This window comes from Pelodiscus sinensis, chromosome 3 (assembly GCF_049634645.1).
Source record: "Pelodiscus sinensis isolate JC-2024 chromosome 3, ASM4963464v1, whole genome shotgun sequence".
NCBI lineage: Eukaryota > Metazoa > Chordata > Testudines > Trionychidae > Pelodiscus > Pelodiscus sinensis.
The window spans coordinates 186,510,508-186,537,093 of NC_134713.1; the positions used below are offsets into that span (position 1 = coordinate 186,510,508).

The 26,586-nt window shown below is 41.1% G+C and overlaps 1 protein-coding gene and 1 long non-coding RNA gene across 8 annotated transcripts in view; one reads left to right on the top strand and one right to left on the bottom strand.

The window, feature by feature from the left end:
- Positions 1-26,586, bottom strand: part of MACROD2 (mono-ADP ribosylhydrolase 2) — a 1,395,588-nt gene that overhangs the window by 43,786 nt on the left and 1,325,216 nt on the right. For 4 of the 6 annotated variants that reach the window (XM_075925641.1, XM_075925639.1, XM_075925638.1 and 1 more), the window contains 3 exons: positions 21,194-21,274; positions 19,976-20,050; positions 19,040-19,135 (listed from right to left, as the gene is read on the bottom strand). In XM_075925641.1, coding sequence (XP_075781756.1) covers positions 19,040-19,135; positions 19,976-20,050; positions 21,194-21,274 — 252 coding nt within the window. The remainder of the gene's footprint in view (positions 1-19,039; positions 19,136-19,975; positions 20,051-21,193; positions 21,275-26,586) is intronic. The other 2 variants (XM_075925642.1, XM_075925640.1) reach the window with 1 other exon arrangement.
- The window catches only part of LOC112544377 (uncharacterized), a 42,427-nt gene that overhangs the window by 3,086 nt on the left and 12,755 nt on the right, over positions 1-26,586 (top strand). The window contains exon 3 of one of the 2 annotated variants that reach the window (XR_012903031.1): positions 16,922-17,057. The exons of the other annotated variant lie outside the window; for it this stretch is intronic. This is a non-coding gene — a long non-coding RNA (uncharacterized LOC112544377). Of the gene's footprint in view, positions 1-16,921; positions 17,058-26,586 lie in introns of those variants that run through there. 2 annotated transcript variants of the gene reach the window in all.

A 26,586-nucleotide genomic window follows, 5' to 3' on the forward strand; every position in this document is an offset into this window, starting at 1 on the left:
ATTTAGGTTTTAAATGAATGCCCAGGTGTTTGTTTAATATGGCAAACCGCTCATGTACTGCAGTCTCTTAAGAACTCGTAAAGATGCCTTTGTGTTTTCCAGTCCTTTACAATTCACTAGAAAATATGTAGTGATTGGAGGGACACTCTTAACATGCAGTACTCTACGTCAAACCCTTGCCAAAAACAGAATGACAGTAACTCCATTTTTAGAAACGTGAGTCTGTGCAGATAATCTTTTTTCCATTAGCTCTGCTTGGTGCAATGAAATCATATTCTGCTGGGATCCAGTCAGATTTCACAACAGGTTACAACAGCCATGTTAGTCTGTTTCAGCAAAAACAAGGAGTGTGGCAGGATCAGAATGGGCCTGAATAGGGATGGGGAGTGGCTCTCTCATTACAATAAGTAATTTTCCACTTTAGATAGCCTCACCTTCTTTTCCACATCCACTCGAATTGAATTAGCTCTGATGTAACATTCCCATCTCTTTCTCCCAAATCTGTTTCTTTTTCTTTCATTTCATGCATCTGATTAATTGAATTGCAACTCATGAAAGCTTATGCCATAATAAAATTATTAGGTTTTAAGATGCTACCAGATTCTTTGCTGTTTAAACCAGATTAAAGATCAGCATTTGGATAGGAGACTCTTAAGGATTAATTAAGTGTTGCCAGACGAGATAATGACACTCCATTGTTGGAAGGTGCTGTCTTTAGGATGAAACATAAAAACAAGGCCCTGTCTACTTGTGGTAATTGACAATGCCATAGCAATTTTTGCAAAAGCAATGGCGTTAACCCCAATATTGAGATTCACGTCGTATTGTTGTTATATAATTGTGGTGTTTGATGCCAACGGGGGCAGCATTTCGAAGATTAATAATGTGATTCCTATATAAATCAGCTTGTAAAACAATGTGGAATCCTTTAGTTGGTTATTGTGCATATTTTTTAATCACTATTTTTTCATGCTTGTGCCCTTCCTGTCCTGCTGGCACCTGAGGCAGAAATGCAGCTAGGCAGTCTGTTCACTCAGAATGTTAGGACCAACCCAAAGCAGACTACAAGAAATATTGTTCAAAAGGGTTTTCTTGGAATATATTCAGCCCAATGCTGCAGACCCAAGAAGATCAGATAGTTTTAACAAGCATGGAGAGGTATGACCTTGGAAGACCAAGAGTGCAGGATAAACAAACATCACTGAGGTACCAGTTTAGCACATGTAGACTCTAAGGGAAAGTTCACTATATACCCTCTTACCACTGTTTCAGTGTAGACCAGTGGTTCTCCAACTATGGGGTGTGCCTCCTACGGGAGGTCTGGGAATATGTTGGAAGTCACAAATGATGTCTTTTACATTTTTTCTGAAGAGCTCTAGATCTTAGTCCTGATGGGTGAGGGCTTTTGTGCAAGGCATTCCCAGGAGACCGGAACAAGTTAGAGCTGCACTATACAGAAGGAAGAGTGGAAATAGATTCTAAATTGACTGTGAAAAGGGATAACAAATAAGGCTGTTAAGAGGCGGGTTAAGAGTATGGACGTCCAACTTTGATGAAGAAATACAGCGTTGAACATGACAATGTGAAAGAAGAAGAGGAGGTGGGTCATTGACTAATTGTGTAGTCAATACAATTTGTATTAACGCAATTAGTCGATGAGGTTTTGCAGTTTAAATGTAGTAGGAGCCGGGTGTGCAGGCAGCCTGGCTCCTACTACATTTAAACTGCAGAGCAGGGAGGTCCTACAGAGCCAGGACCACTGCGGCTGTGCATTTTAAATGTAGTAAGAGCTGAGCAGCTCTCTCTACATTTAAAATGCAGAGCTGCAGCGGTCCTGGACTGGTGCGAGCACAGACTGAGCTGGGCTCGCTCAGTCCTGGCTCGTGCCGCATCCAGCAGCCCCTCTCCAGGGCCAGCTCCAGCCACCGCAAACAAAGGCTGCTCTGGCAGCAACCCCTCTTTGTGATGCCTGGGCTGGCTGTGGGCCAAGACTGCCATGGACAGGGGCTGTTTTGCAGCAGTAGCCTCTGTCCACGGGGCGGGGCCCAGTTCCCCACTGGGACACCTCCGCAGACAGGGGGGTGCTTTGCAACAGCCTCTCCTGCCTCCTCTGATAGAGGAAGCAGCGAGGGTGGGCAGGTGGCACTGGGGGAATCAGCTTTTAAGCTGGCTCCCCCCCAACACTGGCTCCTGTTCCTTCTGCCCCTGTCTTGCTGTCTCTGATTCAGAGGGGACCTGATACAGAGGCTGCAGGCGGGGAAGGGGAAGCAAGTAGTCAACTCGACTACTCTTTTACATTCCTATAACAAACATCACTTTACACGTTGTCACCTTACTTCTATGCTGCTGCCTTCAGAACTGGTCACCAGCCAGCAGCTGCTGCTCTTCATTCTGCCTTCGGTGTTGGGTGGCTTGTAGGCAGTGTTGTACTTGTAGGCAGGAACCATCAGACACAAAGAAGGTGGCAGGTGGCGTGTGTGGGGGCTTATTAACTAAAGTTGAGGACTATTGGTGTAAAAGAATCCCCGAGCCTTCTAGTGGCCTTCTTGCAGGCTATACCTCATTCTAAGGGGCCTCACAGGCCAGACAGTGGCCACACAAGGAGCTTAATTTGGGTTGGGTTAGTTCTAATTAGGGGAGTCTTCCTTAGCTGATGAAGTCAGTTGCAGCTCAACACAGCTGTGCTTAAGACAATCAAAAGAGAAGAGGAGACCATTTGCTGACTAGAATCCAGGCCAAGAAGCTCTGATATAGATGCTCTGTCCTGGGTAGGCTCTCTTGTTTGGTTTTGGATTGGCGTTTACAGGCTACCAAATAGCGCCACGCAAATGTGGGCAGAGACGTTGCTGGTTTGTGTTATTTTGATTGAATAAGAAGCTTGCAGATAAACTGGAAACCCAGAGGGGCCTCCTATGAACACTTTCCAGGCACTCAAACCATGGCCCTACCATACTGATTTGTCATCTTACACGTGATCCAGGTCACGTGGTATTGAGGGAAGATCTGTTCTCTTTTCCCCTCAGAATCCAAAACATTTTATATTTTTAAATGCAGGTGAGACAGGTGCAACTTGTAAAGTGTTCATTTTTTTTTCACTCCACTGGACATAGAAACATGTCCTCTTAAGAGCTGACAGGTAAAATAGATATTGAGTGGTTTTTTTTTTTTTTTTGAGTAGTTCCTCTAAATGTAATAAAGATGTATTTGGTTTCGTCTTGTCAGCTAGCAAGCCCTGTGCCTTCAGCAGGAACTTCATTTTATGACATGTGATTATTAGAAAAACTATGTATTTCACACCAATGATTGAACACAACAGGAAAATTTTCGCACCCTCAAAGGAAAAAGGACTAGGGTAAAGACAAGGTCCCTCACTTCAAAATAAAGCCGCCACCCCATTGAAAGAATCATTATGTGGTTATGTGATCTACCTTTGGGCATTAAGACAGGCATTTGAAAGTCAATGCATTTAGGGTTGAAAATGATGGATGACTTCTGAGCCCAAGAGAAGAAGGTTCAAAAAGTTCTGGAATGTTTGAACATAGAGTTCTTTTTGGAAAGTGTTAGCTATGGAATAATTACAGCAACGAGCATCCTGTTCAGAATAAAGACAGGCAAGCCCCTTCTCCCCATAATGCATTACATAGTTGTCTAGTGCTTTCCATACAAAAAACATTTTGCAGCCGAGTATAGTCTATATAAAGAATATGTAAATGGTGCTGGTTGCAAGACTGTGTGCAGGCTCTGTAGCATGTGTGAGCGTGACAGGATGGGAAGAAAGGGGTGGCATGGCCCAGATTCATCAGAAAGGAAGAGCATTGACTTAGTAAGTTGGTTCTGACAGTTTTAATAAATGGAAAGGTTAAAAAAATTGTATTTGCAGAGAGAGATGTTGAACACTTCTGATGACTTCACTGACTCCCTGGAAGAGAGAGTAGATCCCAAAGCTTCATAAGATTGCTGTTTAGGATGATGTGGGGCGGGATGAAGTGTGTGTAAAGGGAGACAGAAGCTACATCTAGACTGCAGGCTTCTTTCAGAAGAAGCTTTTCTGGAAGAGATCATCCAAAAAAAGTCTTCTGAAAGAGAAGCCAAAAACGCATCGAAAAAGTGATCTGCTTTTTCGAAATATAGCATCCATGCTGAATGGACACTATCTGGCAATTAAATTGTGATTACTATGGACAGAGTGGCCACCAGGACACCTGTGCTATTTCCTCTTTCCTCTCTTTTTGAAAGAACTCCCTCTTCCCTGTCCACACACGCCTTTTTCCAAAAGAGCTCTTTCAGAAAATGGCTTCTTCCTCATAGAAAGAGGTTTACCTGTGTCAGGAAAAACCCCTGTGTTCTTTCAGCTTTCTTTCAAAAGAACACAACTGCAATGTGGATGTAAGTGAAGTTTTTTCAGAAAAACAGCTGTTTTTCCGGAAAAAACTCGAACATAGCCAGAGAGGTACACCTCAAACCCTGGTCCCCCTGCCCTTGCTGCCAGATTACTCTCAGTAACATGAAACAGAGACATCTTCCCTAAGACTAGGGGCAGGCGTACTGATGGTGACCTTGTGATCTGGTACTCATGTTAAGGTGAGATTTGATGAGAGTCAGCCAAGGGCAGTGAAGCCGTTTCAGATGGTGAGCTCTGTATGACTGAATGTTCAATTGTATAAAGAAAAGATGAGGTGACAAAGTCAACTATTGGAGAAGTGTGAGTAACAGGCAGGAAGAAGAGAAAGAACTGGGTTCAAAGAACTGAGGAGAGGACACTACTGTACCAAGGAAAAGCTGAGTGAGGACATGCTATTTCCAATGCTTCCCTGGCTTAGGGTTTCTACTGTTTAGAGACTGTTTGAGTTTCTGTTGCGTTGCCACAGGCGCCCTGCTCCAGAGATGTGCTAAATGAGTGCATGTATAACCCGCTATGTCTATAAAGCAGATAAAGATATCTTCTGAAAAAACTTCTTCCGAAAGAGAGTGTCTACACTGCCAAAGAGCATCAAAAAAGACATCTGCTTTTTCAACAGATAATGTCCATTCAGTGAGGATGCTATCTCGCATGTAAACTGTGATTACCATGGGTGGAATGGCCACCAGGGCCCCTGTGTGTTTTTTTTCCTCTTTTCCCTCCTTTCAAAAGAACTCCCTCTTCCCTGTCCACACATGCTTTTTTCCAAAAGAGCTCTTTCGGAAAAAGGCTTCTTCCTCATAGAAAGAGTTTACCAGTGTCGGAAAAATCTCTCTCTTTTTTTTTTTTTTTCTCTTTTCTCTCGAAAGAATGCAATTGCGGTGAGGACGTAATTGAAATATGGTTCATTCTCCCATGAAGTAGCACTTAGACCACTTACAGTGAGAGATAAGAACAAGGGAGCTCTACAGCCTAAGCTGAGAGCCATCTGGCTTTATAGCTCAATCTGTAGAGGCTACAACACTAAGCTCGAGAGGTTCTAGATTCAAATCCACCTGGTGGTGGTTACACATGCTCCAGCTTGCCTTGGACACATTTCCTCTGCTAGAACTGCCCATTCTTTGGATGGTGCCAGCTCTGTCCCCATTGATCTCTTCCTGCTTTTGGGACACTATAGTTTGGGGCTGTGAAGAAGGTGGAATAAGCTACTGGAGAATCTGATGCTTGCTCTTTAAAGAGAGGTGCCTGGGACAGAATTGCAGAGGTGGAGGAGGGAACAGAATCACAAGTAACCTCAGTGAGAGAAGAGAGAACCGGGTCAAAAGAGGAAGGGATGACTGTGAAGTTGGTTTTACACACCTCCTCCCACAACTTCATTACCCTTAGGCCTGGGGTTGGCAAACATTGGCTTGCGGCCTGTGAGGGGAATCCACTGGCGGTCCATGAGACCGTTTGTTTACAATGAGCATCCATAGGCATAGCCCCGGCATCTCCCAGTGGCCATGGTTCATCGTTCCCAGCCAATGGGAGCTGTGGGAAGTAGTGGCCAGCATGTCCATGCAGCCCTCACCATTTTCCGCCTCTCTCATTGGCTGGGAATAGTGAATCACAGCCACTGGGAGTTGCAGGGGGCCGTGGTAAACAAATTGTCTTGAGGCCTGCCAGCAGGTTACCCTGACAAGCCATGAGCCACAGGTTGCTGACTCCTGCTCTTATGGAACACTTATTTTCATTCTACCTTTGAGACAAAAGAGACCTATCCAGTCTCCTCCACTGCTTGCTTTCCTCCATTTATTCCCCAGTCTTTGAGTCTTCTAAATGTATAGTTGTGAAAGCATCCCATAGAATTTATGGAATTAATATTCGTTAGCTCTGTAGGGCCTTGAACCTCCTGTGGCCATTTACATTTGTGCAAGGTAAGATGCTACCAATTGGATGGCGAATAGAATTCTGAATTGGAAATACTTTACGTCATCTGTAATAATTTAAAACTGTGCAAAGTGGAGGTAATGTAATGATGCAGCAGTTATAGATTCCCATTAACTATAATTATAGAGACATCTGAGTTGGACCCATACATGTAAATCCATTCCCTGTCCTAAACTAATTCTATCATCATGATTCACTAAAAATTACATGAATTCTCACTTGTTGAATGTTAAGACACACACAAATATACACGTGCTGGACCAAATTCTTTCCTGATGTAACTCCATTATATTACAGTAGAATTACACCAGGATTTAACGTGGCTTTTTCAATCTATTTTAAAATGCATGTGAGTTCCTGTTATCATTAATAGAAGTTATGCTCATTGTTGAAAGAATAGACTCCTATATAACACATGTTTGTAGTATGTATGTATAAAAAAAATAGTGCCATGAATTCAAGCTAATTTTCAGATATGTTATTAACTAGTAAGTCCTTCTTCATTCATCCCTATTTCTTCTTTAGGGGAAAGTTGTCTAAGATGAATTTATAAACCATCCTGCATGTTTGTACTTGTCTTCCATTTGATATGTTCTGAAACAAGTATGTGTTTCAGTTGCATAAGCTACTGCAGATTCTCTGGAGATTTATGCTAAAACCAAAGACTGGTTGTCTTCAATGCACAGTGAAATATGGATTCTATTATCTACCCAGTTTTTAATATTAAAAAACACACCTGGTTTAAACAGTCTTAAGTACAAAACATCTGTCATAATGAAATGATATTGTAAACCTAGGAAAAGTTAAAATGACTTCATAGCATTTGCTTTTCAATAGGATTTTATATAGTTTTATATATTTAGTACTATTACTCTGGTAAATAAGTGTTTAAATGCCATTCAAAATATTTCTTGGAAAAAAAAAAATCTCTGAGAAACCTAATGAGAAATTGGATATTTCCTTTTCTTTCTAAATAGTTATTTTCTTAGATTTAATGTTGAATGTTTTTCTATTTAATACAAAAGTGAGTTAACTGAACAAAACAAAAGACACAGTGATTTTTTTTGAGAATTAATATCTTTTAAGAGGCTAATTCATTTTGATAACATTTCTGTTCCATTTGCCAGCAATGAAAAAAGAAAACAAACACTATAAACTTTAAACCACCATCATTGTAAAAATATTTGTTTGGCTTCTTCCTTTTTTGTTCCCTACTCACAAAGCAGATGTCATAAAAGGACTGTGGCAAAATGTTTAGGATGCAAGACTCCCTGATTGTTTCTATTTTTATTAGAAAAGCACATTGAAAGGTGGAATCCTCCCAGTGAAAGAAATAAAAAATAATTAAAATTTCAAATAGAGCTTGTGCCACCTGTTCTTTACACATACACTTGGGCTAGAATGAGTATCTGATGTAGGGAGAATAATGAAAAGAAAGTGAAAGTCCTCCAGTTAAGAAGAATATCACATTATTCTTTCCTAGGGGGGTTGTAACTGGCATTCAAATAAAACCACTGACAGAGTAATAACCAGGCAACACTGTTAATGTACAACATAGCTGCTGATTCCTGTATAGTAGTTATGACTTTGGAATCTTGTAATAGTAGTCTGTTCCACTGTGATGGCATAATACTGCACTGTCAATGATTTATGTATTGATATGATGATATTTTTGGTGATACAAAGCAGCTACGGTCTTTGTTAAGCCTGACATACCACAATCTCTGTTTAGGCTCTTCAGCAAAGCCATAGACTATGTAGCAGAATCACTCCTAGAGGGTAGGAAGCTGCTGCTGAGTTTTCTTTTTTAGCTGTTAGAGTCCAGAATAGAGCTCTGTAACCTGCAGAATGCACAGACTTTATAAAGCAACTCATGAATGCATCACCCTCACCCATTGGCGGATGCTGCACAAAGCTACCCGATTACCTTTGTCATCATGGCAGTAACGGGGAAAATGAAACTACTCTCCTTTTCTATGCCAGCGATGGCTCCTCCAAAAGAGAGGAGTGATACTCACGAAAAGTAAAGATTGCACTGCCATTGGCCAAAGTGCACCCTAGTCATTGGATATTGGAATTCCACGTGCAAAGTTCTTTTAACAGCTCACGTCACAAACACACAATTCATGCTAAATTAAAAAAAAAAGTTGTCTAGAAAATAGCAGCCTAGAAAACAATTCATGTTGTAAACCTGTAAGTATACTCAGGGGAGATGCATTTCTACTGAGAACCTTGTTTTCAACATTCCTCCAGCTGCTTCCAGCATTTCTGCTGCTGTGAAAGTCCACTTCTCCAGATGGCTACGAACCAGACTGTTGCAAAATATGCAGTACAAAATTAACCCCCAATTCACCTGTTTTTGACTTCATAGAATTTCTCCCACCATGCAAGGTTTTCTAACCTAGGGGTAATTTTTCTGTGTGTTTTCTTGATAGCAGTAGAATGCTGTGCTGTATTTCAAATTGAGAGCTAAATTCTGATTATACAACTGGCCTTGTTGAAGAGAGAGGCTATGTCTACACTACAGAGGTTTTTTTTGGATTTCCAAAAAAAACCCCTTCACTTACGTCCACACTACAATCTCATTCTTTGGAGAAAAAATCGAAAGTACTGAGGGTTTTTTCCGACACTGGTAAACCTCTTTCTATGAGGAAGAAGCCTTTTTCCGAAAGAGCGCTTTCAGAAAATGGAGTGTGTGGATTTGGAAGAGGGAGTTCTTTCGAAAGAAGAGGAAAAAGCACGTGTATCCTGGTGGCTACTCTGTCCTTAGTAATCACAGCTGAAATGCAAGATAGCATCCATTCAATGTGGACGCTATCTTTCGAAAAAGCAGATGACTTTTTTTTGATGTGCTTTGGCAGTGTGGACACTTTCTTTCCAAAGAAGTTTTTTTTCGGAAGATCTCTTCCAGAAAAGCTTCTTCCAAAAGAAACCTGCAGTCTAGACATAGCCTAAGTGTATAGTTTTGCTGTCCTGGGAACTATTCTGAGCCACAATTCCTTTGCTTCTTCCTCTTTAGGGGTTTTGTCTATTACAGCTTTTGCACATGTAACTACTACCAGGCAGATTCAAAACTGGGACTTCTGGAGCTTAGTATAGGAGTGCTACAGCTTGAGCTATAGAGACAGCTGCCTCTTAGTTTAGGCTATAAGGCTCACTTGTTCTTCTCTTTCACTGTAAGTGGTCCAAGTGCCGGTGTATGGGTTACACACCAGCAGAAGATTACCAAACCTGCATCATCTTGGATTACAAAGGATTAAAATCATATGATGTTTTTCAATCCTTATGCATCAGGACATAAGTGATGGGGGTTAGGAACAAACTTCTCCTATGGAAAGGCAACAGCATTTCATGCTAAAGATTCTTGCACTTCATCTGAAGCATTTGGCATGGGCTGTTGCCAAAGATTTGACAGACCAGTAGTCTAATTCAGGACAGCTATCCCTTTGTTTCTAGTATAACTCATGCCTGCTTGGTAGGGAACTCTGTCCCCTTCTGATGGCATCTACACAGCTAGGCTACATCTACACTGGCCCCTTTTTCGAAAGGGGCATGCTAATTTTAAACTTCGGAATAAGGAAATCCGCGGGGGATTTAAATATCCCCCGCGGGATTTAAATAAAGATGTCCGCCGCTTTTTTCCGGTTTGGGGGAAAAGCCGGAAAAAAGCGTCTAGACTGGCCCGATCCTCCGGAATAAAGCCCTATTCCGGAGGATCTCTTATTCCTAGACTTTAAAGTAGGAATAAGAGATCCTCCGGAATAGGGCTTTATTCCGGAGGATCGGGCCAGTCTAGATGCTTTTTTCCGGCTTTTCCTCAAGCCGGAAAAAAGCGGCAGACATCTTATTTAAATCCCGCGGGGGATATTTAAATCCCCCGCGGATTTCCCTATTCCGAAGTTTAAAATTAGCATGCCCCTTTCGAAAAATGGGCCAGTGTAGACGTAGCCCTAGAAATTGGTTGGTCTGCTACAACCTTAGCTAAGAGACATGTATCTTTTAGCTCCCAGAATCATAGAAAAATAGGTTTGTAAGAGAACTCAGGTGATCACTTAGGGCATGTCTACACTTGAAAATTATTTCAACATAACTAAATTTGAAATAATTCCCAAAATAACTATTTCAAAATAAGCTTATTCCCCAAGGAAAGCAGGAGTACAGATTTTGAAATAACCAGCCCATTTTTTCGAAATAATGGGCTTGGAAGTATGGACACTCTGCTTATTATTTCAAAATAAAGGGGATTACTTTGAAATAACTCCCTAGTTTAGATCAGGGCTTAGTCTAACACTCTGCTCAAAGCAGGACCACCCCCAACTAAATCATTTCAGCCAGGCCTTTAAAACCTATGGGTGCCTCTACACTATGGAGAAAGATCGAAGCCACTGCTGTCGATCTTCCAGGGTTTGAATTAGAAGGTCTAGTTAAGACAGCTAATTTGAACTGAGAGGGACACTCTGGTTGATGTCAGTAATCCTGCTTTCAGGAGGAGTAAGGGAAGTCGAAGGGAGAGTGTTCTCCCTTCGACTTCCTGCAGTGTAGACAGTGCCAAAAGCTGAGTTAAGGTACTTCAACTTCAGCTATGCAATTAACGTAGCTGAAGTTGCGTATCTTAATTTGACTTTTTCCCTTAGGCTACGTCTACACTGGCCCCTCTTCCGTAAGGGGCATGTAAATTTCAGCAGTCGTCGTAGGGAAATCCGCGGGGGATTTAAATATCCCCCGCGGCATTTAAATAAACATGGCCGCCGCTTTTTTCCGGCTTTTAAAAAAGCCGGAAAAGAGCGTCTAGACTGGCCCCGATCCTCCGGAAAAAGCGCCCTTTTCCGGAGGCTCTTATTCTTACTTCAAAGTAAGAATAAGAGCCTCCGGAAAAGGGCGCTTTTTCCGGAGGATCGGGGCCAGTCTAGACGCTCTTTTCCGGCTTTTTTAAAAGCCGGAAAAAAGCGGCGACCATGTTTATTTAAATGCCGCGGGGGATATTTAAATCCCCCGCGGATTTCCCTACGACGACTGCTGAAATTTACATGCCCCTTACGGAAGAGGTGCCAGTGTAGACGTAGCCTTAGTGTAGACGTACCCTATAAGAAAGGAGATTTCAACACATTCTTAGGTGACCCATTCCAGAGCTTCACCACTCCTCCTAGTGAAATAGTTTTCCCCAGTGTCCAACTAGACCTCCCTTATTGTAATTTGAGGCCATTGTTCCTCATTCTGTTATATGAAGAGTGTAGCTCAGGGGTCGGCAACCTTTTCAAACCAAAGAGCTAAACTACATTGATATTCAGAACAAGTGGTCAACAAAGAACCATATAAGAATGCCTATTTACATGACTGAAAATATACAACTTGATATTATTAATTGACATGATTGATAATAATAATAGCTTAAGTGAAACATTGCACTCAGACTTTATTTAATGGGACTTCTGCTGCTGCATCATTTTGCACAGTTCTTTGAAGTTTACATCATAACTGATCAAAACCAGCTTCATGCTCACATTCAGGCTGTCTTCTGTCAATCTTATGGCAGGAGATTGGGGATGGGGGGGTAAGGAGTCTGGGTTGGGATGCATGAGGGGCTCAGAGCACAGGTTTGGGGTATGCAGGGGGTGCAGGAGTGTTTTGTCAGGGGACTGGAGACTGGGAGGTGCAGAAGTCAGCATTGGGTTGTATGATAGGCTCCGGCATGGAGTGTGTGTGTGTGGGGGGGGGGGGGGTGCAGGAGTGTTATGGCAGGGAGCTGGGGATGGGGAGGGGGATGCAGGAGTCAGGATTGGGCTGTATCAGGGGCTCAGGGCAGGGGTGTTTGGGAGGTGCAGGAGACAGGGCAGTATGTTGGGGTGGGAAGTAGAATATGTGGGGAGGCCCTGGGGCTGGATTACCTTACCTGTCTGGGGCTGGGCTGCTGCACTAGAGCAGAAATGGCTGGATGAGGTCCTGGGCCAGGATTGCCACAGCCAGATTGTGGCCTCCCCCGCTACCTGTTCATCAGTAGGAGGGGGGTCGCCGCCAGCCCTTCCTGCAGTCAGATGTGGACTGGACTGCGGGACCTGCTCCAGGATTGGGGCTGGGAACAGGCCAGGTGGGAGCGAGGCCTTGTTGGATAGGCTGCCATGGGAGCAGCCACATCCCAATCCCAGTCTGAGCCCCGGCACACAGAGGAAGCTGCCTGCCTTTCAGCCTGCCCTGGAGGCAGCCTGGAGGCCACCACGTAGGGCTACCCTGGCTGCAGCTCCAGCTGTGGGAAAGGGCTGAGGCCGGGTCCAAGGCTATGTGGCGGCTGCTGGAGCTGGTACCAAGGCCGCGGTGCAGCTGTCCCAGCAGTAAGAAACAGCTGCACCAAGGCCTGGCTCCAGCTCCAGTATATTGGGCAGCAGGGATGGCCAAAAGAGAGAGATTGACTGCCGTATTGAGCCGTATTTGGCTTGTGAGCCCCTGGTCTCGCTCCATCATTTTTGGAACCTTTCTTCAGTTGAAGGCTGCTGTCAAATCCCCCCTCACTCTTCTGCATTTTAAATAAGTCCCCACTTCTCTCAGCCTCTCATCATATGTCATGCACCTCAGTCCCCTAATCATTTTTGTTGCCCTCTGCTAGACTCTCTCCAATTTGTCCACATTTTTTCTGTAGTGAGGGATGCAATAATTCAGATGTGATCTCACAAGTGCCAAATGGGAGTGAGGGGGGAATAATAATTTTCCTTGACTTGATAGCAATGCACCCCAGTATAGCAATGCACCCCAGTATGTCGCGAGCCGTCTTGCCAATAAGGGCACTCTGTTGCCTTATTAAGCTTCAGGTAGCCTGGGTTCAGTCTGTTGGGTGTTAAACCAGAACAACTCAATGAACACATTTGAGTTTTCTAATTTAAGCTATTTTAGATATAACGTTTCCAAAATTTATTAGATTTTTCCAAAGAAACAAAGAACTTGCTGTTTTTAAAAATCTCACTTCTCAGAAGTATTGTCCATTTCAGCTCTTTGGAGAAGGCGTTGAAGGTGAATAGAAATTGGATTTATAATAGAAATCTTGTTACAACTGTGAGACACCATAATAAAGATGTCAGTCTTGTTTCTAATCTTTCTGAGATTTATTTTGTTTCTTTGTAATTGCAAAGACATGGCAAAGAATGTATTTCTTCTGTCAATATCTACAAATGTGTGTGAAAATCCTTGAAGCAAATGTACATTAGAAAAACTGAGACAGCTTCCTTGCCAGATTTCAAGGTTATATAATTTTATCAAAGTTTATATTACAAGGGCACCTATTCATTTCTAAAGAATTTATGGGTGAAAGACCTGGAATTCAGCTGTTCAGGTGAAGAATGGGTCAACTGATGCATAAACAGTTATTTGCCTACTCACTAGAAGATTTATTGGCAGCTCTGAATCAAAATTAGATGTAGGACACTAATGTGCCTTAGCCTCTGCATCAGGGGTGGGCAAAATGCAACTCATAGGCTAAAACTGGCCCACCCAGAATTTCTATCTGGACCACTCAGCTGATTAGCAGAAAGAGCCAGCAGCATATGTTCAGCTGCTCCTCTCCTCTCCTGAGCTGCTCCCGGGGCCTTCCTGCAGGGTGTGTGTGGGTGTGTGTGTGGGTGTGTGTGTTCCCCTGCATCTCATCTCTGCAGAGCAGAGGCTGGAGAGAGGGACACACACAATGGAGCTGAAGTATGGGGAGTGACTAAGATTAGTGCCTGTCTTAAGAGGCCGTGCATTGTTCTAAGATTTCTTTACTCATTTTTCTCTCTCTTCCTCTCTCTCACACACATTTACTCTTCTCCCCGCATATATCCCATCTCTGCAGAGCAGGTGAGGGGGTAACAACAGAACAGGAAAGTTTCTACATCTTAAAGAGAGAGAGTGCATGGTGTCTCTTAGAAACTTACCCAGTAGTAGCCAATACACACACTCTCTGTTTCACTTTCACATGCAGGCTATGTCTACACTGGTGCGATCTTGTGCCAGAAATATGCAAATGAGGCTAAGCGGGGAATATCGCAGAGCCTCATTTGCATATCTAGTGAGCCACCATTTTGCGGAAGAGGCTCTTGCACCAAAAGGAGCGTCTACATTGCCCCTTCCTGCGCAATAAAAACCCTCCAGCGCAATGCCGTTATGCTGATTATTTTCAGGAATAACAGCATTGCGCAAGAGGGTTTTTCTTGCGTAAGAAGGGGCAGTGTAGAGGCAAGAGCCTCTTCCGCAAAAATGGTGGCTCATTAGATATGCAAATGAGGCTCGGTGATATTCCACGCTTAGCCTCATTTTCATATTTTTGGTGCAAGATCATGCCAGTGTAGACATAGTCACAGAGTCTGTGCCATACACCCTCCCCCAGTCTTTGTGCCACCCACACAAAGTCTATATCTCTCTCTCTCTCTCTCTCGCCCCCATCCCTGTTCCTTTTATCCAAGGCCTGCCCCTTCTGGTGGCCTGGAACAGGCTTCTGATGACTTACCAAAAATTGTGAAGTTCCCCCCCTGCAAAAATGATTGCTCACCCCTGCTCTCCATGGATTCAAAAAAATGTCCCTCAATGGTGGGTTGCATCTTACTACTCCGACTATTCTTCTCTTTTGCAGTCTTTTCCAGGAAAGTAAATATTTGTACTATATAGTGTAGGTAGAGAGCAGCTACCCCAAATAGATCCTTCATCTGTAAGAGTTACTCCATTAAATCAGCAGCTGAGTGTTGTGCACACAGTAGAGCGGAAGGTACAAGCTATTTCATGCTGAATTTACATTCTCACTTTTCTGAGAGGGACAGCAGCCAGGTATCACTACTGTAGGACTTCTACTGTGGATATTCACCTCAAACTGAAGAGGTGATGTTGGGGAAATGACACTGGTTTCAACACTAGAATGAAGACACAGCAACCTCCAGCAGAACAAAAGGAGCAGATTACAAATATGTTTCTGAGCTATCCTTAACTCCAATAATCTTAGGATAATACTATTGTGACAATAAGATATCAGGCAATATTCTACCCAACAAACAGAAGAGGGGTATTATAGTCAAATAATGGATACTCCTGGTCACACCATACTGTCCTCCAAGAGGTAAAGCAGGCTATACGGATGACAGCAAAGAGAAATCATCAGATCTAATATCTTTATATAAAGAGAGACTGAATTTTATAAGTGGGGATAGTAGACTCAGAGCAGGGAACATTTATATATACCTCCAAGGAACATGACTTTCATTTTCTTTTGCTATAAATTATTAGCCCTGTTACAAATACTGAGCTGATTCAAAATGCCACTAAACCCAGCATGCCCATCCATTAGCAAAAGATGACAGTATTTTCAAGTGTGTGTGACAGTATTTTCAAGTATTTTCAAGTGTGTATAATAATATTCATTATTATATGAATTATCTAATTGAAGATTAAAAGCATTTGTATGCTGTTTCCCTGATGTTTTATTTGGTCAGCCAATGGGTCAGCAACCATTACTTACTCTGATTTTTAATAAAGGGATTTGAGATTATTCCCTAATTTTATGAGAGAGGCAGGGTTTCATTCTTGTTTTTTAGACTACAATTGAGTAGATTCTAATACCTGAAAAAAGTTACTCTACAATATGTCTTGCTTTGTCTCTCTCTTCTTCCTTACTTGCTTCCAAGTGATATATAAACTTTTACTTAAAGCATGAGAAAATGACACATCTAGAATATTAATTCTGATTTTTATCAGTGTTCCAGAAAAAAACATTGCTCGTGGAACACACATGGAGCGAATTTCATTGTAAAATCCTTTGAGAAAAACCAAGCTTGCAATACAAAATATAAATGCACTAGATTTAACACGCAAAATATTAAGCCTCAACCAATAAAGTCTATCTTAATATATGGAATGGAAATGAAAAATCTCATGTTGTATAAGGGATCAGGCATGAACCAAAAGAAAAAAAATTTGTGTTTGGATGCATCACCACATAAGCCTGGATTCACCCTCATGAGCACAAGGAAATGCAAGGTGCTGGCACAATATGTCCCAGGGAAAGCCAAATGGCATTTCAATGTGCCCTTCCTTAGCTTTCTGTCCCAGGACAGCAGCATTAGTTTCCATAACAGACCTGTCAACAGAGGTTGCTAAAGGCATGCCCTGACTCAGTGCTGCCTCACCCAGCCATCCTGGACATGCCCTCTCTCTGACAAGTAGCCATCATGTTTCTGGTTGTGGTGGCTACTGTGGAGCATGCAGACTACCTTCCACTGCGGGATCTGACCCATATTGTCCATTTAGCAGGTTCCGCACTTCTACTGAGGGATGTGGAATGGCCACAGACAATTGCCATTAATCCATCTCCTCTTGGGGTACCATGGAACATAGGCTCAGCTCAGAGGGATGCTAACTTCTCAGCCTCGCCTTAAGACAGCACTGACGCTGAGCAGACAAGAACGACTTTATGCACGTCTTTTAATTGGAATACACATGTAGTTTCACCACAGATCAAAAGCACTATATTTTTATATCAAAACAAAGTACTGTAGTATGACTGGGATGATACTCCCGTGTTATCTTCTTTTTAAGTGTGGTGAGGCTTAAAAATATGTTAATTTGTTCTATTCCAATGAACTGCAGGTGTTGCTGGAGAACATTGAACTGAATTAGCTTACGAGCCAGCTGTTTGCTTATACGGGATGCTGTTATATAGAAAATCTCTGCATTATGCCAGGTGAACTCTTGCCATTATAAGTCTCTCTGGGACATACTCGTACTATTTTATCAGCGTGAACCGGTGTTCAATCCTCCCCACCCGGCTTTTCTTTCAAGATCCATCTTACAAGATGACTGACTCTGAAACTTAATGTTGCAGCATCTGTGCATATCAAACCTGAAAGCCGCTTATAAAATGTGTTGTGCAGACTACCTGCACATTTTTATACCTATTAGAATAAAATAAAACAAGGAGAATGCCTTATTCTCCTTCCCTTTTCTGGAATTGCCAAAAGCATTGATTTATTTTCCCAGCCTGAAGTATTTTAAAGGATTGTGCATTTCAAAACAAACTATAAGAAACATTTATAGGTATAGCCGAGTACAGTTTATACCATGGGCAGACTCAACACAATACTTCTTGTTATGGGCCCAGTCCAAAACCCACTGAAGTTAAAGGTTGTCTTTCCATAAACTTCACTGAACTTTGGATATATGTAAATACCACTAATGAACCTAAGCCGCAATGCTTCGAAATGTTCAGAAAGATCCTTTAAGTTGGTTGATCCCTGGAACTTTTATATAAGGGACAGGAAAAGTGCAAAGAACATCTTTTTTCTGACATTACTTTCCTTAATGCTACATATGTTAATACTAGGTAGAACAGATGGTGAAATCTAATCTATCACCTGAGAGTTAAATGACAGTCATTCGCTGTCGGGGACAGTAAAATATTAAAGAGAAAGAAATATACAAATAAGAAAGTAAACTTTGTGAACATTGCTTTTTGATGAGACATAAAATAAAATGTAAGTAATTTCTATCCGGAGGAAATTAATATAATGACATTGAATTCCAATTAAAATGAATCCATATTATAAAACCTGGATTTGCAGTTGAAGGAGAGGAATGCCATTTACTTGGATTTGAAGTATTATATTGATTGTAGTATCATTGCCAGTAATGAAACACAACACAGATTCCATTAACGTTTCTTGTAAGAAAGAGAGGTGTGATTAGTCTCAACTTGGATTTGCATTAAAAAAAGGAGATGCTGTTAAGATGGATATGAGCAAAGAGAAACAGAACCTGGATTTGCAAAGAGGAAAAGTGTCAATACTGCTAACATGGATTTGCAACTCAAGTCAGTACCAATGTCATAGCAAAGGGAGCTAATCATTATGAAGATCTAGTTAGTACTGACCTGGATTTCCAGCAAAGATCATGTCTGGGTTTTAATATGAAGCTGTAATTGATCTATATGTTCTACCACGGAAGACCATATAATTGCATTTGCTTTCCAATTAGATAATTATTTACATAATATATTGCTTTTTTTATGTAAGCATGACTTTTATAACTGACTGGATGGATGGAGGGCTCCCACAAGAATTCCTGAAACTCTGAAAATTAAATTTCACTGTTTCTTAATAATAGAATAAATACTGATTTAAATACTATACTCTCAGATACAAATACTTCTTCAGCAGGACTCTATATGTATGTGTTCCAAATATTGGTTTCTTTATTAGAATTGCTAGCTTCAGTTCATTACTTGTTAAATTTCTATTTATGACCTCACAAATCACTTAAATATCCAGTTATTGCAACTACACTCAGTATTGTACTTCCAATGACTCTGAGAGAAAGGATATTTAAATTGAGATAAATTGCTTCTTAATCATCAGTTTTGGAAGATAAACATAAAAATCCCACAATAAACAGTTTGGGTGTTTATTTAAAAGCCATTTTGAAATTTGAGTATAACACTTTCCAGCCCCTTATATTTTCTTACGTGACTTCCAACCAAATACACAACAATATTTTAATGCCACGTGGGGGAAAAAAAGACTTAAATAAATGATACATAGAAATAGCAAATGAAGATGATACTTTAAGAAAATTGTTTTAATAGTAACTTTTGTTATAGTAAAATAATTTAGCTGTGCTTATCAATACAAACACAGCTTTCAAGAGAATTTTGATTCTATATAGCAGTCTACTTGAATTCTCTGCCTACTTCTAATGTATAGAAAGTTTTACCTGTCTCTTCTTCTTTGCTTTCTTCTTTGTTTTCATCTACTATAGGAGTCATTGGTTTCTCAACCTTGATTACATCCTCTTTGTTCGACAGGAGCTCTGAACAGGATGTGATAGGAAACAGAAGTTAATTCATTGTTCAGAACTCGTGTTGAATCAAACAATTAATATGGTGAAAGCTTTCATTATCCAGCGGTCTGTTAACTAGAAAACATTGTTAACTGGCACTGCCCCCCAACTGCAATACCACGGGGGCTTCTGACAGCTGGCTGATGTCATTAGCAGGTGCCTCCTTCTCCCTCAGTATGCCTCATCCTGCAGGAAGCCAGATGTGCCAGTAGGGGGTGGAGGCAGCACAATAAGCTTTGTTATCCAGCACATTCAATTAACCAGCATCCCCCATTGCCCGTGAGTGCTGGATATTAAAGTTTTCACTGTACATGCGGCAGTTATTATCATGGAAAACATTCGCATAAAATCAGACTGTAGAATCCTTCTCACCCTGCTGAATATTTACTTATGTAAGCAGTGACAGTGAGGCTGAGGGACTATTTCTGTTCAGTCCTGCAAGGGGCACTCTGGCCCCACTCCAGTGAAGCACATTTCACTTTAAGCTTAAGTGATTTCACAGAAGTCACATGCTTGTAGGGAGGCAGAATGCCCATCATCTGGCATGATAGGAAGCTAAGTGCTCGCTGTCATGAGTAGGGGATGCTCAACCTAGCTCATAACTTTTTCCTTTTACTATGGATGCCATTAAAAAGTCAGCCTTTTCCACTTAGAGCTATTATTTCCTATTCTGAGCTAAATTTGCATCTGGTAAATCAATGAATGTAGAGAAATAACTGGGGTACCTCTCATGCCATAGCATAGCTTCTGTTAATAATTAGTCATGAGACATTGTTATCTTACTTGTTGTTTATACAGCATTTCTCATACCTTCTGTTTCCATATAGGAAGTCTGAGAATCTGTCTGCATTTCCATTTCATCAATTGTGGAAACATCCTGTTGTCCTGTTAACATCAAAGGATAGAAATAACATATCATACTTATGTGCATACAGAAGAGAGTACAAAACCAATACACAGCATATTTCTCTGAAATCTTTCTTTCTTTCTTTCTTTCTTTCTTTCTTTCTTTCTTTCTTTCTTTCTTTCTTTCTTTCTTTCTTTCTTTCTTTCTTTCTTTCTTTCTTTCTTTCTTTCTTTCTTTCTTTCTTTCTTTCTTTCTTTCTTTCTTTCTTTCTTTCTTTCATGGGGTCACTTTAGAAATGTTAAAAACAAGTAGTTATAAAATGTATTAAAGTCCTCGCGGAGCATTAGTATGAAGTAGTGGTGAAAATAGACCTCACTTAATAGAAACTCTGGACTATTGTGTTATATTTTTAGTGAGCATACTGATTTTGATGGTTCAGCCATGATGAATTGTCTATCACTGGGAGCACTGAAGCATTCTCTGACAAACATTTTTGGCTGTCACCACAGTATGGACTAGCAGCTGTTCCAAACCACCTGTTCTTGATGCTCAAATTACAGAAAGAAATGAAACCAATATAACAGACTTCTGCTAACAAAAACATAATGCTCTGGGGTGACCCAGAATCAACATGGTTAAAATAAGTTATTTGGAGGTTAACACTACAGACTACAGTAGCAAGACTGATTGGCATATACATCTACTAGATGAACCCTAGTCAATGAAGCCCAGATATTTTCCTAAAGCAACAAAGGTCAAAGATGAAAAAGTTGAATGCTATAACTAAAATAGCATATCAGGAGGTAGCTGTGTTAGTCCGTAACTTTAAAAACAAGTAGTCCTGTGGCACCTTAGAGACTAACAAAAATATATACCTTAAAAACAATGACTAGTCTAGCAGCACCTTACAGACCAACAAAACACGTAGATGGCATCATGAGCTTTTGTGGGCACAACCCACTTCTTCAGATGAATAGAGTGTTGAAGATCCAATTTCAAAATAAATAGTAGTGGGGATAGAAGGAAGGGAAAAAAGTCAATTAGAGAGTTCATGTTACATGAAGCTGATAGAGAAGGTACAAAGTGTTCTTAAGTACCCATTGTTTGTTTTTTTAAGAATATATAGTATCATGAGCTTCCCCACTATTTGCATCTTAAAGAATTTCAGTAGGTAACTTTACCTTCATCTTGATCTTCTTTGCACATTGTATGAAGTGCTGGGTCATTATCTGGTGTGGGTTTGGAATCTTTTGAGGGATCTGCTAAAAACAGCAAAAAAAAAAAAAAATGAAGACGTTTTCTGGCGGCAAAGTCTGATAGCTACTTAGGAGACCTGAATCCAGCACATACAAATACTGGATTCATCTTTGGCATTAAGTTACTGTAATGGAATGTATTTTTATTTAAAAATACATAATATTAAATATACTTTATGTAGTCCCCTTACTAAAGGGGCCTCTGTTTTATTCTGAAAAGACCCTGTGTGCTACAGTCCAGACTACAATTCCCATGAGCCCTTGGGAAAAACAGGAAGGAAGGACTCTTGTGTGGGAGAGGACTCTCTCTCTCCATGTGCATGAAGAAAAGAGGCCTAGCAGAATGGGACTCTGCCTTGGAGTTTGGAACCGAAGGGGGAGCCAGGCTGCTGCCAAGGAGATTGATCCAGTCAATGCAGCTACAGACCGGGACTAGATGCCTGTTGGAACTAGGATTTAGCCGGCTGCTTCCGATAGGCACAGCATGAGGCAGTAAGTTTTGGGGCCTTGTTGGGAAAGTGCTACCTGGGACAGAGCTGCTCTCTAGCCTGGACCGAATCTCCACTACAGCTGCAACATCAGCGCGCCAATGCAAGCAAGAGTCTGGGACTGTGAGTTCAGGGGTGTGCACACTCTGGTCACTGTTGTACAAATGTTAGCTGTATAAGCTTCAATTAGTGTTATGTGTTTTGTTAATGCTGTTCATTGCTAAATCTGTTAATCCCTGTTTATTTAAGTTAAGTACAGATTGTTTATTTTAAAGTGTTCTGTTAGATGTATATGATTTGTAGTTGTTCTGGAATTAGATCCAGATTATAATTGGACTTAGTATGTTCCTGGAGGCTTTCAAGGCACACCAATGTGTGTACAAGGCCAGCCAGGTGGAGGCACCGACATTTTACATTCATTACAGCAAGGGACTACAGCAAAGGGGTGGATAGGGCTTTCCCCAACTCAACACTATCACCACTGGGGTGCTCAGGATCTCTTGGGTTAAAACATCAGGCGCCCAGGCACACCTGTGAGTGTGACCTGCTCCCCAGTAATCCGGAGAGGAAAAGGGAGGTTACATTTAAAAATGGCCCAAGTGTAAATTGCTCAAGTTAATTTAAAAAACTATGCAGTTATTAAGTGTTACTTGGTCTGCATTACTGACTTCTAATAAGGAGCTAAATGTAAAGAAAATATAACAAAATAACTTGATTAACTATATTATCTGTTTCTTTTGAATAGCAGTAGCACTTTTCATGTGTGAATCTCAAAGCACTTTACAAATATTAACGCTTATTTGTATTTTAGGTGAAATCCCAGCCTTACTGAAGTCAAGGGCAAAAGTCCTGTTGAGATCAGTGGTCTCAGACTTACGCCTGATGGCTGATGGTGATAATGTCACACTTGCTTTTTTACTTAAGATAACTGAGACTCAGACTAGTTTAAATGAATTGTCCAAGATCATTCACTGAGCAGTAGGGCCGACAGACTCACCAGGACAGTGGGCGGGGTGAGGGGGAGGTCCATGCCCTGGAAGGGGTGGGGTCTTCAGCAGACAGTATGGGACTGGGGCTAGCTCCCCCCAGGGCGCTTTCAGTGATGCCCAAAGGCCACCATGTGAGGCTCTGGCAGCAATTTAAAGAGCCCAGGGATCCCTTTTGAATCACTGGACCCCAGCGAAGCTACCCCCTTTGTGCCCACCATCGGCAGACCTGAAGCTGAGTGATTATTATAAAAACAACCAAACTGGGCGTCTGAACTCCCATTCTTTTGCATTAGTTGCAGACCTCATTAATACATAAATAGAGCATAATGTTAATAAGATATGATGGAAAATGTTTGGCAATACAGCCTACACCATTACTGTTTAGTTTACAGTGGCAAAAATAAAATTATACAAATATATGGTGGTATATTGTCCCATGAGGCCCATAAAGTCCATGTTTTTTATATTCCACCCATCAGCATGACATCTGAGGATCACTGTCCACACAGCTTTGCATTTGACCTTTGCTAGTAAAGGCCACAGAGTCAAAGGTAAATGGAATTTTTCTGCACTTTCTGGGTAAATAGTCCTCTTGAGACAATAGTAATGCTAGGGATGATCATCATAATAGGTGATGTGTACGTATGTATCAAGAAGAGAACATACCCCAAAATTGTGCCAGTATGCTGACAGATTCCTATAAGGAAAATTAACAAGTAGGATTCTGAGGAAAGTTGTTTATATATTAGAGTTCCAGTTCCATAAATTTCCTTCTTCTAAAATAGCATAAGTGTCACCCTAAAAAACTGTTCCTTAAACCTGCCAAGAACAATCTTTGATGGATAAGGTAAAAACCTGGGTAGTTAACATTTGATCTAAATTTAATAATCTGCTGAGTAGGTGTGCACTTAAAGTGTGTGGTTTTAATTAACTACAAATAATTCCCCAAGTCAAATATTTAATTATCTGCACAGTTTCTCATTTCATTCATGAAATGACAGTAAGTGTGTAAGCAGACTGGAACATGTATAGGTTTTTCAAATTATCTCACTAGGGTAAAATCTGCCTGAATTAGTTCTTGTTGAACTGTTTTTGTTTTAGTATGCCCTTACATTGCTATACACTGATATCAGCTGGATTGCAGTTTGTGGGTTCCTTTCATATTAGGAATGCCCATTTTGCTATGATTTAAAAGGGATTACTCAGTTCAACCTGACTCCAGAGGTACAATAAATTAGAATGACATCAAATTGTATCAAAATATGAATACTTCACAACTAAGAATCTTTCCAGTAATTGGGGGGTGGCAATCCAAATCTGTATGGAAATTGTCAAAGTTTAAACCAAAGTGTAACCACACTAGGTTAAATTCTGGCCTCACTCAAGTAAAAAACAAAGATGTCTAGAGCACTAGGCTTTCACACACACCTACTGTGTGTTTTTGTTTACGATCAGGACATGTAGCATTACCCTCTAACTTGCATTATTCTTTTTGGTTGTGCTTTAATTCCGTGTTCATAAAATGTGTTGAGCTACGAGTTCTAGAGAAAGAATTCCTCTGTCTCCTTATAGAACAGAAATGGCCCAGGCACAGAAAAAATAGCAGAGCAAGCTTCCCGATTGCTATGCCAATCTTCCACACAAAACTACCTCTATCTTTTAACTTCAAGGTGCCATATCTAGACATGAGATAATAGCCTCTTTGACCTATTCAGTCCTACATCTGGGCTGAGAACACCAACAAGAATGCTAGTTAATGCCAGCTGTCATGATGTGCACAGCAGGTGGGAGACCACCAAGTTTGTTTCATATCGGCCTTCAAACAGTCAAAAAAGGGTAACAACTTTAAATTACTATTGATCCAGACTGGATTAGAACTAGCGACACAGGTAAAAGACAGTGTATGCCATTTGCAACCCTCTGAGCAATCCGGTCCCGTACCTAGTGCATTCTTCTTCATACTGCTACACCTGCGACTTCAATCTTGGTTTGATTGGCCCATCTTGCTCCAAGTATGAGGAATGATTCCAATTTCATGTAAAATCAATTCAAGGTATCCAAAGCAACAATTACAAGCAGTGGTCAATAACAATAAATGGAGTTTTGGAGCCAAATTCATACCTAATGTAAGTGGGTGCTGCTCTGTTGTTTTCAATAGTGCATCAAACAGTTTACATCAGGTCAATATTTGGCCAACTGTCTAGGGGTGTTCATTCTCCCACAGTCCAATGAAAATATAGGAGCAAACTAATATCACAAGACTGTCAGTCATGCTGATCTTTAGCTTAAGTACCATAGCCAGAGACCCCTCTGCTATTTGGCACAGTTTTTAGATTTTAACACCACATAATTGACTGTGCATGACTGACTGATATGAGATTGCTATTATGATATCATTTAATTTTTTTATTAAACAGTTTTTCATATCAGAGTTGTAGAAAGCAATATAATAATACAAGATTCTAAATTATTCCAGACAATCTGCAATGAGGATTTTGTATTACTTTCTTTGCAAAAAAAAAAAAAAAAAGTAACATGGATAGAGTTATTGCCTAATTGTGAGAGTCAGCCGATGTTATTTCAGCAGCAGAGATCAGGTATTACATTGGTATGCAGATTTTGACTTTCAAAATCTTTAAGGTCAAGATGATATCAAAGATTTTTTCCCCTGAATGCAAATATTACATCAAATATTCAAGTTAAAGGGACCGAAGATAGGTTTACTTTTAGGATTAACATAAATAAAATACAGGAAAGAAGTAAATCCAGATTTATAAAAGAAATCCAGTTTATTGAAAAAGTCTGACAAGAGTAAAAATAGAGGATGAAAAGCACAGGGCACAAAAACCTGTTCCTAAAATTGATATGAGGACAGATTTCCAGCTCCATTTCAATGGGGCAAAGCAGCCGGAAACTGAGGAGGGAAATTTTTAGGCTGCATTCAGATACTGTAGTGACGCCACACAATTACCTCCTCACAGCTTCAGTGTAGGAGTATTCCTGGGTGAACACGGTTCTCTGGTGATCCCTGGCTGTTAAACAAAACTTTTAGGGCTGTGTGCAGCTGGGCATAAATTAGAGCAACCCTGAAGAGGCTCTAAATTATGCCAGGAACTGGGTCTACCTTGGCTAGCTCCAGTATTGTGGATCCATGAAGGTGGTACCAAGGCATTGCTGTTCCCCCAGCTACTTAGCTCCACGGAGCATATTTCACTCTCTAGTTCACGGTATCCATTTAAACTGTGGTACACTTGATTCTAATTATACATATTGGTCAGCATTTACCCACAGACACCACAGTGGTATTGAACTGAAAATACGTTGGTATTGAACTGAAAATAACTGTATCATTTTAATTGTGGGAGAGGGGACTCTAATGGTGACCAGTGTTGGGGGCATGCAAATTCGCCTGCAACTATAAGTGGACAAATGACAGGCCCAATTTTATTTACTTGAATATAAACCTTGTGGATACTGATGACATAAATGGGTTGGCAACTCCTGGTCTAACAAAGAGAGCCAAAACAGCGGCGGAAAAAATGCGAAGAGCTGCACCAGAATTGTCGAGCAATTTAAAAGGAGGCTGCCTCTTTAATATGGCCATCATGGTCGCCGTTTTTAAAACCCCACAGCTCCAACCAGGGAAGCCAGAGTCCGGGGGAGTTCCGGCAGGGAGCAGGGGCCGTTTGGGGGGCACAGGAGCGGCTTCGAGAGCCGCACTTTTGGGGGGCCGAGCTGCATGTGGCTCGTGAACTACGGATTGGTCACGGCTGACATAGACTGTGAAAATGATACCTAGATGGGATCACATTATCCCAGTTCACAGCTTCCAGAGGATTAT